The sequence below is a fragment of the Balaenoptera physalus genome, assembly GCF_965194825.1.
Source record: "Balaenoptera physalus genome assembly, chromosome: 17".
In the NCBI taxonomy this organism is placed as follows: domain Eukaryota; kingdom Metazoa; phylum Chordata; class Mammalia; order Artiodactyla; family Balaenopteridae; genus Balaenoptera; species Balaenoptera physalus.
Window position 1 is genome coordinate 80971308 of NC_138895.1, and position 12785 is coordinate 80984092.

General features: G+C 46.7%; 1 protein-coding gene across 1 annotated transcript in view; it reads right to left on the reverse strand.

Moving 5' to 3' along the window:
• Positions 1-1113: 1113 nt before the first annotated feature.
• The window catches only part of FAM135B (family with sequence similarity 135 member B), a 29725-nt gene continuing 18053 nt past the window's right edge, over positions 1114-12785 (reverse strand). Inside the window, exons 5-8 of the mRNA XM_082433828.1 lie at positions 11431-11582; positions 5459-5569; positions 3724-3837; positions 1114-3458 (exon numbers count right to left, since the gene is read on the reverse strand). Coding sequence (XP_082289954.1) covers positions 3253-3458; positions 3724-3837; positions 5459-5569; positions 11431-11582 — 583 coding nt within the window. The 3' untranslated portion in view covers positions 1114-3252. The remainder of the gene's footprint in view (positions 3459-3723; positions 3838-5458; positions 5570-11430; positions 11583-12785) is intronic.

The following is a 12785-nucleotide window of genomic DNA, read 5'->3' on the forward strand; positions in this document are numbered from 1 at the left end:
TCTGGGTTTAGATATCAAGTCTTCCACGAGGCCCTTCCGGACCACACGCCACACCACATCTGCAGCGTAGGTTGGATGTCCCTCCTCTGGGCCCCCATCAGATCCCTGCCACCTCCATGGTGCCTACCTGCTCTAACTTCCCATTTGACTGGCTGTGTTCCTTGCTAAACTATGAACTACTGAATCTTACCAATACATTTCCAGCACACAGTAAGCCCTTGATATGTATTTGTTGAATGAATGAATGAATTGATGAACGTGTGCATTTGGCGGCAACAGGCTGTGCAAGGTAAGCATCTCATTTTCCAGGTCTCCCTTTCAAAGCCTCATTCCCAGCTTTCTCCAGGCAATGAAGACTGGACTTCTAGAATCACCTTCATCCTGCCTGTGCCTCATCAAAGCCCTCATTATATCATGTTGTAATAACAAGGCCAGATCTTCCTCGTGCCCTTTGAGAGCAGCGACTCTGCATTTTACCCTGGGCTCTCACCTGGCACAGATGCAAGTTGCTCAGTCAATACCTGTGGGCTCTAGAAACTAACAGGAATCTATTCTGTCCACCTTCTCCCCAGGTGCACAACACTCCAGCTGATTTCAACCTGCCGTGGAGGTATTTATTTTGCCCCAAGGTCACTTTAGATTTACATCTGCTTCTCTGGGTGCATCTGGCGCACGAACAGCAAATTCCAGCTCATCTCAATATTACTCATTTTTACCTCTAACTAGTTCTGAGAAACTTAACAAATCATAAAAACAAAACAACGGAAAGTCGGCTGAGGATGAAGACCTATTATTATCTTGGCAGGCATTTTGTTATAATTTTATAGTCAATAATAGAATGTCCCTGTTTTACATTTTATGTATATATTTTTGTGTGTATATATATATACATTATGTATCTATTCTTCAATAGAAAGAGACATAAAAAAGCCTTTTCAAATGAGGCATGACACGTAACACTGGACACTCTTCTTTACAATATAGAGATGTGCTTTCTACACAATTACAAGAGATGCTCAGAGGCCACATAGGGTTTACAAAGACAGCAAAGCACCCCCGTAGAAGAGAGGTGCACCATGCAGCTGGACGGCACCATGCAGCTGGACGGCACCATGCAGCTGGACGTTTATTGCCATTAGTTCTATGTCCAGACAGCATATTGAAGTTAAAAATGGCATCCGGTTATTGGAAAAGACGATGATCACTGATTCACCCTGGCTCCGTAACCGCTGGCTGCACGGTCTTTCAAATGACCAGGGAATGACAAACTTTGCTGATGGGCACTGGGAACACAAAAATGAAATGCTCACCGGAGGGGCAGGGCTCCTCGTTTGGCCAAAAAGGAGAAGCTGCTACAAACGTATGGTCCTGCACTGAGCTTGGGCACTTATCTGGACCAAGAAACACAACATCACAGGCTGCATTGCAGGAAGCATGTTCCCTCTGGGTTATACAGCAGACTGGTCTTGTTCATAAGTAACCAGAGTCTATGCCCATCGGGAAGCTGGAAAAATACCGAGTGGGAGAGTGACCAGAGGACTTACTGATCCCATACGTGTTAAGACCAAGATACAATGAAAGTTTGAAGAAGACCCACAGAAACCCTACATCTGTGGTGTGGGAGTCTGTCTTTCAACTCCCTCCCCAGCTTTTCCTTTCTTAAGGAATGTATAAGTCTGCTCTCCTACAAAGCTGCCCACCTGGACTTGATCCCCATGGTCTACTTTGTTTTCCAAAGTCGCATTGCTAATATGCAAGGACCTAAAATTCTCAGATGAGTCTAGAATCACTTGGCTTATTACCATGGCATTGGTGGTCATCACCAAGGTTCTGGTCCAGGGGTTGGGACCACGAATCTGGTCCTAGATGAGTTTCTACATTTTTAGAAGCAAATTTTGCAGAAGCAGGAGTTTTTGCCTCCAGAAGATGGGTCTCCCGTGTTAGTTGTCCCTATGGTCCTGGGTCATGCATTCCTTCAGTACAAATGATTCTCTAGTCTTCCTTTAACTCATAGAGTGTACTCAGTCTTTGGGACCGTATTAAACACCCTGGTAATTTTCCAAACTTCCCCTTCAGTCACTTACCAATAACAATTTAAGTTGAGTCCTCGATCTGGCTGTTGTTCTCATCTCTGATCTCACGTTTGTCCCTGTTGTCTCTTGGTTTGTATCAGTGGTGACCTTTCCTAGCCCTTTATTTTCCTAAGGCAAGAAGACATTTCTAGTGAAAGATAACCAGCACCCTTCTTAGAGCTCCCCTGAGGTTTTAAATCCAGCACTCCTCCACTTAGATGTCTTTCCCCTTCCACGGAGAGGAGAAGCAGCTGGCCATACGAATGGTTTTAATTTTTTGCAAGTGCATCAAATGCTAACATAGCATTTCTTTGGAAGTATATCAGCAGGAGCTTCACACGTGTGCATTCATCTCAGTGCCCCCTTCTGCTAGGTTTAGTCTCAGTCAGTTTTCCCTACCACAGACAGAGATTTCAGCAATCACGAAAGTAATGTGCGGACCAAGGCTACGCATAGAAAAATCTGGAGAAGTAGGCAGAGCAGCCAGTTCACCGGTTATTTCTTCTCTGCAACAAACTTGCATTTACTGATAGCATCACCTGCCTCTCCCCATACCTCAAATCACCCCACCCACTGCTGTTATGAAATAAAATTGGAGTTTACAAAGCATTCCTTTGCCCCTTGTTGAGAAAACATGAGGAGAGAATGAGAATATGGGCATCACATGGTCTTGAACAAGTGGCACATTTGAATCTATTAAGGATTGTATTTACACAAATATGTTCCACTTCTGCACAGAGGTTAACCTGAGTTCTGAAATGCTTGTGTGCATCAAAAATGATAAAGCTATGAACTAGTCACACACCGAACAAATCTAGTTAAGTTGGAGTGATCTCTCTGTGAGCCAGTGGTAGTTAAGAAGGTGGGCTCACCAACTCCAAGTATTCTGTTTCTTTATTTTCTCAGAGTTTTCCTAGAAAGTATCTTGAACGAGACTCCAGGTGGCTAGACAGGTTCGGGCAAAGTCTGTTGTCTTTTACACTATTGGTTCAGCTTTCCCAAATCTCCAAAATGGAAGCACCTCGAATGTCTGGTCCTACCCCACCCTCCATCCCTCAGCGCCTTCCTCTCTGAGCTCCAGCCTGGAATGACAGAGGTCTGTAAAAGGATGTCTCAGCCAGAGCTCTTACAGATCGTCAACGTTTCTGGCGAGCTCCCCAAGGCCGCTCCCTCAAAGCCGCTACTTGAAGTAGTTGAGTCCTGCCACCAAGAAGAACTTCTCCAGGAAGAGCTCGGAATCCAGCACAGCGATGTGAGCTGCTCGGCCAATCAGGGTGTTGGCAGTGCTGGGCAAGGCATGGAACACGTTGTGTCGAATCAAAGTGCAGTCCTTGGCGTCCACCAGAGGGCGGAGAAGGTTGTTGATCATCTCCGCGAAAACGGGTCCTGCGAGGAGGGAAGACGGATAGGAGATGGGGGCAGAACTCAGCAGCAGAATCTAGAGAAAAATGCGGGTGTGTGTCGGGCTCCTAGTCCTGAGCAGAACGGCTGATGTGCCCTAATGGGTACAACACCTTCATGACTTCCTTCTGCTTTTAAATCAGAAAGTCACTGAAACAAAGGAGGAGGAGGAGGAGGAGGAGGAGATGGAGAAGGAGAATAGGAAAGAAAAGAAAAGAGAAAAGAAAAAAGGAAAAGAAATGTGGCTCACCTGTGTGTCTGTCTTTGAGGGCAGTTTTACACATCTCGATCCTGGCTGAATGAAATGGCACATAGCGGTCTTGGGGAGAAGCAACCAGCACAACATTTTTAAAATACTGCAGACCTGCAATAAGCCAGATGGGTGCTTTTTTACCCAGGTAGTTTCATCTTAGCCTCTGCTTTGCATACATTTTACAAACTTGCCCCAGAGAGAGGAAAAGGGAGAAGACACCAGACACACTGGTTGAGTCACTGCATAAGGACCTTCTGGTCTGGGAGGTTGAAAGAGGGAAGGTGACGGCTTTGTCCTCATCAGCCACGGAAGCTAAGGAGACACACAGCTCGCTACTCTGAACAGTGAGAGATAAACAACACGGAAGTAACAGAAATGCCCTTCTGGGCTGGGAGTCCTAGGGAGTCCGTAAGGAAGTAAATCTAGTCTTTTGCTCCGCCTCCTCAACCCCACGGCTCCCTTCATTCCGGCCTCGGTCATGTCCGCTGCTTGAGGAAATCACCCTCTGACCTCATCTCCCTGCAGGTAGCTTCCCCTCCCTGGAATCAGTCTCACACTGAGGCACAGAGATCTTTTAAGTGAAGCATCACAGCCTATTCTTTCAGTCCCCAGAGCCCAGCAGGGATCTCCAGGTGCTGCAGTGCTCCGCCCAGGTCCTCCACCGGCCTGCTCTCAGCCCAGGGACCCTGCGGGGGACGCCTCCACTGACGTGAGTCTTCTCATCCAAGGTCACAGCCCAAGACCATAATACACTGGGGATTGGCTGGACTCAGTGACTGGCAGATACGGGGCAGGGGGTGTAAAGACCAGCCCTTTGCCCTCCGTCAGGATACCTCTGTAGGGCCACCCCGGCTCCCAAGCTCCCAGAGGGTGGGGCTCGCTGAGATGTCCGGGGCGACCACGCTGTGGTCCAACTGCCCCGCTGCCCAAGCCTCCTTCCTCACTTCCCCATGGGGGGATAACCCTCAACGTAGCACACAGAGACACACGTGGGTAAGGAACTTGACCAAGGTTATGGTCAGCCCAGGGCTAAGCCGGACTCACATTCGAGGAGACAGAGATATCATCAGAGTCAGTGTTTATAAATTAATGGAAGACTGTGGACCATGAGACAGACCCTGGGCCAGGCCGGCTTGCTCAGCAGGACTGAGCGGGACATTCAGGCAGCCTCTCTGTTCTCTCCGTGGACACGAGGTCACTGCTGTGCTCTGCTCGCTCCCGTGGCAGGTAGGGTCTTCGACATCTATCTGTGCTTCCTCATTACGGAGTTGCGGGTGAAGCTGTGATCTCAGGCCTGCGAGAGGGACCCCCATCCCCCCTTGCACTGCCAACAGAAATGGACGGTGTCCACCGGCCCTTTTTGTAGGTGGATCTGCACCTGGCTGAAAGAGCTGGGAGTTGGCACATAGAACTTGGGGCCTGTGCAGTTAGGACATTAAAGGCTTGGTGGGCAGTGGAGGTTACAGCTCTGCTGTAGAGGTGACACTGCACACACCTGCCTCTCATCATGATACCATCCCCAGGCCATGGGGGGAGGCGGTCCAGGGGCAGCTGAGTTCTTGGGTAGCTGGTGGCCTCTTCATGAGTTGAGGAGGCTGTGTAGCAAAGCAGCTCATGACGACATCCTTCTGTGAGTGAGTCAACGTAGCCTTGACTCTAATTTGGGTCTCAGGAGTTGGCTCTCCATCTCTCACTCATCGCGGTCTTGGGGTGCTGCAGGGGATCCACTCACCTGTTTTTTGGCTTAGCTGGTAAAGGAAACATTTGCGCAGATCAGCATTATCCCTGAAGGTCAGCTGCAAAAGGGACCCGGACTTCTTCAATTTCTGCATGAGCCACAAGCCTAGAAAGACGAAAACAAAGCAAAACCCACATCAAACGCATCAAACAAAAAGAAAGCAAAAAAGAATGGGGGAAAGATTTAACATTAAACCGTGATTTGTTAGCTAACTTAAAAATGAGAGCGTGCTAGGCAATTTAACAAATCCTTGGGAAGTCAGAGGGACATTTGTATTCTTATGTACTGGTAGCGGGGATAGAAAATCTTATGAGACAGGCTTCAGGAGTCATGAAACTATCCACACCCTTTGATTTTTCAGTCCCCTTCTATGAATCTAGCCTAAGGAAACTGTCCTAAGTACCGAAAGAAAGTATATAAGAATGCTCCTTACAGATCCATTTAGGATATCAAAAAGCTAAATTCAACCTATTTCGAAGTCTGTCCATTTACTGTGGTTATGCTGACACTAACGCGGATGAGTATGAGTATTATGTCACAAGCACAAAGAAATGAATTTGATAAAAATGCAAGGAGGATGGCGGTGTGGGAAGACGCGGAGTTAGCGTCTCCCCACAACTAGGGCGCCTGTCAGCTGCTGGTGGGGGACTCTGACCCCCAAGGAGATGGGAGGAACCCCAAAGTGAACCGGTAGGATGTAGGGGGACCTAGGGGGGAGGAGAAGTGGAGGCCAGACAAGATCAGTGTTGCTGAGGCTGGGGAGATCAGGAGAGGCAGGCGGGAGGGGCCCTGCAGGAGGAGCAGGAGAGGAGCGGAGGGTGATTGCCCCGCCCACTCGGGCATGGGGAGCCTGCTGAGCTCCCAGGCCCGTCCCCTGCCCTCCAAGGCCCACCCCCCCCAAGCCGCATTGGTCCTGGGAGGATAGGAGGGAGGCTGGGGAGATCAGGAGAGGCAGGTGGGAGGGGCCCTCCCTACCCACGACCCGAGAAGCAGGAGAGGAAAGGAGGGCGTTTGCCCCACCCACTCCAGCCCAGGAAGCCTGCTAGGCTCCCAGGTGAGGTCCCCTGCCCTCTGAAACCAGAGTGGGGGGCACGCCTGGGTCTCTTCTGTTCCCTGAGCCTAAGCCCCACCCCCCACAGCTCCCAGCGCCTTTCCAGCCCTGTGGGTCCTGAGCATTGGCCCCGCCCACCACCCAAACCCTTACTTAGGCCCCACCCTCCACAGCCAAGGCCTTTCCCCCCACCCTTTTTTTTTCTTTTTTTCCTTTCCCTCCTCCTCGTTTTTACTATTGTGGTACTGATGTACCTTCCGGTTGTTGATTCATCTATATTTTTATTTTTACATTCTTTCTGACATATCTGTTAGTTTCCTAGTCTAATTTTATTTTTTACTTTTTTTGTTTTTTTTGCCACCCCACATGGCTTGCGGGATCTTGATTCACGAGCCTGGGGTCAGGGGGAAGCTCCTGTGGTGGGAGCTCCAGTCTGAACCACTGGACTAACAGAGAACCTCAGACCCCAGGGAATATTCATCAGAGTGAGGTCTCACAGAGTTCCTCATCTCATCACCAAGACCCAGCTCTACCCAACAGCCTACAAACTCCAGTGTTGGAAGCCTCAGGCCAAACAACCAGTAAAACAGGAACACAATCCCACTCATTAAATAAATAAAATAAGATGGCAAAAAAATATGTCACAGATGAAGGAACAAGGTAAAAACCTGCAAGATCAAATAAATGAAGAGGAAATATGCGAGCTACCTGAAAAAGAATTCAGAGTAATGATAGTAAAGATGATCCAGAATCTCGGAAACAGAATGGAAGCACGATTGAGAGAATACAAGAAATGTTCAACAAAGATCTAGAAGAACTAAAGAACAAACAAACAGAGATGAACAACACAGTAACTGAAATAAAAAATACACTAAAAGGAATCAGTAACAGAATAACAGAGGTAGAAGAAGGAATAAGTGAGCTGGAAGACAAAATGGTGGAAATAACTCCTGAGGAGCAGAATAAAGAAAAAAGAATGAAAATAATTGAAGACAATCTCAGAGACCTCTGGAACAACACTAAATGCACCAACATTCGAATTATAGGGGTCCCAGAAGAAGAAGAGAAAAAGAAAGGGTCTGAGAAAGTATTTGAAGAGATTATAGTGGAAAACTTCCCTAACATGGGAAAGGAAATAGTCACCCAAGTGCAGGAAGCACAGAGAGTCCCATACAGGATAAACCCTAGGAAAAACACACCAAGACACATATTAATCAAACTAACAGAAATTAAATTCAAAGAAAAAATATTAAAAGCAGCAAGGGAAAAACAAAAAATAACATACAAAGGAATCCCCCATAGGGTTATCAGCTGATCTTTCAGTGGAAACTCTGCAGGCCAGAAGGGAGTGGCATAATATACTTAAAGTGATGAAAGAGAAAAATCTACAACCAAGATTACTCTACCCAGCAAGGATCTCATTCAGATTCGATGGATAAGTCAAAAGCTTTTCAGACAAACAAAAGCTAAGAGAATTCAGCACCACCAAACCAGCTTTACTAAAAATGCTAAAGAAACTTCTCTAAGCGGGAAACACAAGAGAAGAAAAAGACCCACAAAAACAAACCCAAGACAATTAAGAAAATGGTAGTAGGAACATACATATCGATAATAACCTTGGATGTAAATGGATTAAATGCTCCAACCAAAAGACACAGACTGGCTGAATGGATACAAAAACAAGACCCATATATATGCTGTCTACAAGAGACCCACTTCAGACCTAGGGGCACACAGAGGCTGAATGTGAAGGGATGGAAAAAGATATTCCATGCAAAGGGAAATCAAAAGAAAGCTGGAGTAGCAAAGACTACTATTTGCAAATGAAACAACAGACAAAGGATAAATCTCCAAAATGTACAAACAGCTCATGGAGCTCAAAATCAAAAAAACAAACAATCCAGTTAAAAAATGGGTGGAAGACCTAAACAGACATTTCACCAAGGAAGATATACAGATGGCCAAGGGGCACATGAAAAAATGCTCAACATCACGAGTTATTAGAGAAATGCAAATCAAAACTACAATGAGGTATCACCTCACCCCGGTCAGAATGGCCATTATCAAAAAAGCTAGAAACAATAAATGCTGGAAAGGGTGTGGTGAAAAGGGAACCCTCCTACACTGTTGGTGGGAATGTAAATTGATACAGCCACTATGGAGATAGGTATGGAGGTTTCTTAAAAAACTAAAAATAGAACTACCATATGACCCAGCAATCCCACTGCTGGGTATATACCCTGAGAAAACCATAATTCAAAAAGAGTCATGCACCACAGTGTTCACTGCAGCACTATTTACAATAGCCAGGACATGGAAGCAACCTAAGTGTCCATCAACAGATGAATGGATGAAGAAGATGTGGCACATGTATACAATGGCATTTTACTCAGCCATAAAAAGAAACAAAATTGAGTTACTTGTAGTGAGGTGGATAGACCTAGAGTCTGTCATACAGAGTGAAGTAAGTCAGAAAGAGAAAAACAAATACCGTATGCTAACACATGTATAAGGAATCTAAAAAAAAAAACAATGTTATAGAAAAAAAAATGGTACTGATGAACCTAGTTGCAGGGCAGGAATAAAGAGGCAGACATAGAGAATGGATTTGATGACATGGGGTGGGAGGGGGAAGCTGGGGCGAAGTGAGAGTAGCATCGACATATATACGCTACCGAATGTAAAATAGTTGGCTGGTGGGAAGCAGCAGCATAGCACAGGGAGATCGGCTCAGTGCTTTGCGATGACCTAGAGGGATGGGGTAGGGAGGAGGGGAGGGAGGCTCAAGAGGGAGGGGATATGGGGACATGTGTATGCATATGGCTGATCTGCTTTGTTGTGCAACAGAAACTAACACTGTATTGTGAAGCAATTACACTCCAATAAAGATCCATTAAAAAAATGCAAGGAAATAAGCAAGACACGGGGTCTACATATATTATGATTACTGCCATGTAAATGTGCATGCATGCAAAGATAAGGAGAGTCAACCATAGAAAATCACTCTAGCTATGCTAGACTGGAAGGATTATTGGTAATGTCTCATTTTTCAACTCTTTATAGTGTTGCCAAATTACTATTGTGAAAAAATGTGGTTCAAATCATTTGTTTCTGTTCAAAAATGGCTTCCTTGGTTTGTGAGGAAAGACAGCTTGACAGGGGAAAGGACTTCCATTTGTTGTGTACCATTGTGTCAAATAACTCATGTTCCCAGCGGATGTCCTACAATAACAAAAAGCAAACAAATCTGACCCACCTCCTGTGAGGAAAACAAGCAGCCCAGTCTGTCCTGAGTGCGGGTCAGGTACAGGGGAGCAGAGGCAGAGAGCTGGGAGACGGGCATGGAGGGGACGCTTATTGGGGTGACCCCCAATAACACGAAATCGATTTGGGCAGTCGGGAACTACTAGTGAACTCCTTGTTAGGCATATAACTTAATAAACTGTTCACGACTATACAAACCCCAATGACCTATAATACTTGGGCTGTCTACGTCAAATCATGTCACTTCCACAGACGCCGCCCCATTAGTCGTATCTATATGGTCTACAGGGTAACTCTAGCGCCACCACGTCACACAAGGCTCTTCATCGTCACCAGGCTCTTGCTGAGACTGCCATGGTCATCCTGCATCTGCAGGTCGCCCTGTGTTTCTGTCACAGAGAACCACCTGTGGTTTCCTGATTCCATCGAGCTCTAGGTTATTAAATACACTATTTCTTCGGCACAGAAAACTCGTCTTAGCATTCGCTGTCTTGGAAATTCTGCTCATCTTCCAAGATTCATGGAGTCTCACTGCTTCACCCTCCATGATGTCCCTCCCTTACAACACAGAGGAAACCGTGAGAGCCTTGGAGCTGTGGCTGTGTGGTCATCCCAGGAAGAAGCTTAGAATCCAGCTATAGGTCACCTTCCATACATGATAACTCCTTTTGTCCTTCTCCTGTTTAATCGTCAACAATTCTATGGCACACACATTCACACCCACATACACGCCCCCATGTATGTATATATATAATGTACATGTTTATAGACATATATAAACACATACAAACACATATATACACATATATGTTTACAGATAGGCATATGTATATACATACACACACACATCATACATGTATCCATACTTATACACAAACATATACACATTAGCTTCATTTTACCAGTAAGGAAACTAAGTAGCATAGAGATGAAATGTCTTGGTCAGAGTCTTCCTCGAGTGCCTGGGTTAGAACTTAACCATAAGCTTGTCATGGAAGTGACATGATTCAAAGCCCATTGCTACAGACTGAATGTTTGTTTCCCCAAAATCCACATGCTGAAAACTAAACCCTTCCATGTGATGGTATTTGAAGGTGTGGTCTTTGGAAGGTGATTAGGTCATGAGGGTTGGACTCTCCTGAATGGGATTAGTGACCTTATAAAAGAGACCCCAGGGGCTCCCTTGACCCTTCTACCAGGTGAGCACACAGTGTGAAGACGGCCGTCTGTGAACCAGGAAGCGGGACCTCACCCGATACCAAATCTGCCAGTGCTTTGATCTTGGGCTTTCCAGCCTCCAGAAGCATGAGAAATAAAAATGTCTGTTATTTCCAAATCCCCCCTTACCCAGTCTATGGCAATTTGTTACAACAGCTTGAATGCACAGACATCCATGCTCTCTTCCGCACCACTATTTATTTTTAGTCACAGAAAACTGAAGCAGAAGAGACCTTGGGAAACATCCTGTCTAATCTCATTCAGCTCACAAACAAAATAACATCTTTCTGAGCCCAGGTCTCCTTCCACCATCTCACGCTTTGAAGAGGTTCCAAAGCCACAGGTTCCATCAGGAAGAGCATCTGTCTCTGGTTCCCCCTCCCCTGGGTCCTGAATGAACTCTGAGGAATGACGAGGCTGGGGAGAGTCCTACCTGTACTGACCAGGGTGCTGTTGTTGTACAGGGTCCCCAGGTGCGGCCCGGAGAGCGACAGGAAGGTGTGGAGTTTGTTGAGGTAATACCGGAACCGGGGCCGCGTTAGGACCGATCGGATGATGATGTTGCCCAGAGAATGGCCGATGAAGCTGTCGAGAGACAGAAGGCGTCCACGTGAGCGACAGCAGGAGGCTGGCTGCCAGGAAGGTGCTGCACCAGGAGCACCAAGGGGCGAGCCACCCTCCACCTCCCATGGGATTTAGGGGAACCGGCAGGGAGAAGGGGGGCCGCTACTTCATCCCCAACGGGTTTCCGAACGCTGGCCACGTGAAGCCCGAGGTGGGGCCTTTGTGAACGGAAACTCTGAGCCCAGTGTGGTCAGAAGAGAAGTGTGGGCATCTTGGTGTTATTAGAGCGCCCTCTTCCCCCCAGTCCTGGTCTCTACGCCTCCCTCAGTGCACCTGGGGGTTCTTTCTGACATTCACGTTGGAGCATTGAACCCTCCTGGTCATCCACAGGGTAACATCCCAGCTCCTTAGCCTGGCTTACGAGGCCATTCATGTCCCGACTTCTGCCTGCCTCTCCAATTTTACTCATCCCTCGTTCACTCAGTACAGTTGGTGAGTTGCCTGCTCTCGGCCCACAGAATGTGCTCTGCTCCAGCTGTACTGCTGCTCAAAGATCTACGGATTCGACACATCATCACTTTCAAATTAAATGATTATGTATCAAAACCCCATTATATTATATATTATATTAGCTGCCTAGCTCTTCTCGTGTGCGTCCTTTTATTTTTACCTAACTCTGTAGCCTCTGAAACCGCATCTGTTGAATAAAGAAGTGATATCTTAGAGGCCTAAATGGGGTCATGGATGTTGAAGACTCACCACTATGTCCACATCTGCAAGTGCCCGAGAAACACAAGCTACCGACTATCACCTTAACCATCTCAACATTTACGCCAAGTGGCCTGTTACAGTGGAAGGACACACTTAGCACTGATTGAAACCCTTTTATGGGGCAGGCGACGCATCCCCTCAGGGCTGGTCCCACTTAATAGATGGGGAAACCGAGGCTCAGAGATGTAAAAAGCTTGTAAAAGGTTAGATGGTAGAATCGGGACACAAACTTGTGAGTGTTAGAAGAACGAGAATTTAAAACCTAGGATATTTGTTTAAGTCCAATTCTCTTTCTACAGAGCTACACGGTGTTTATTCTCCTGCACACCTGCTATGACAGACATGGGCGTGTCAAGCAGCCCTGGTACCCACTTCTGTTCTGAAAGTAATCTACCCCCTTAAAAGTCCCAAGTTAACTTATCCCACACCGGTATACAGACGGCATCATGCTGA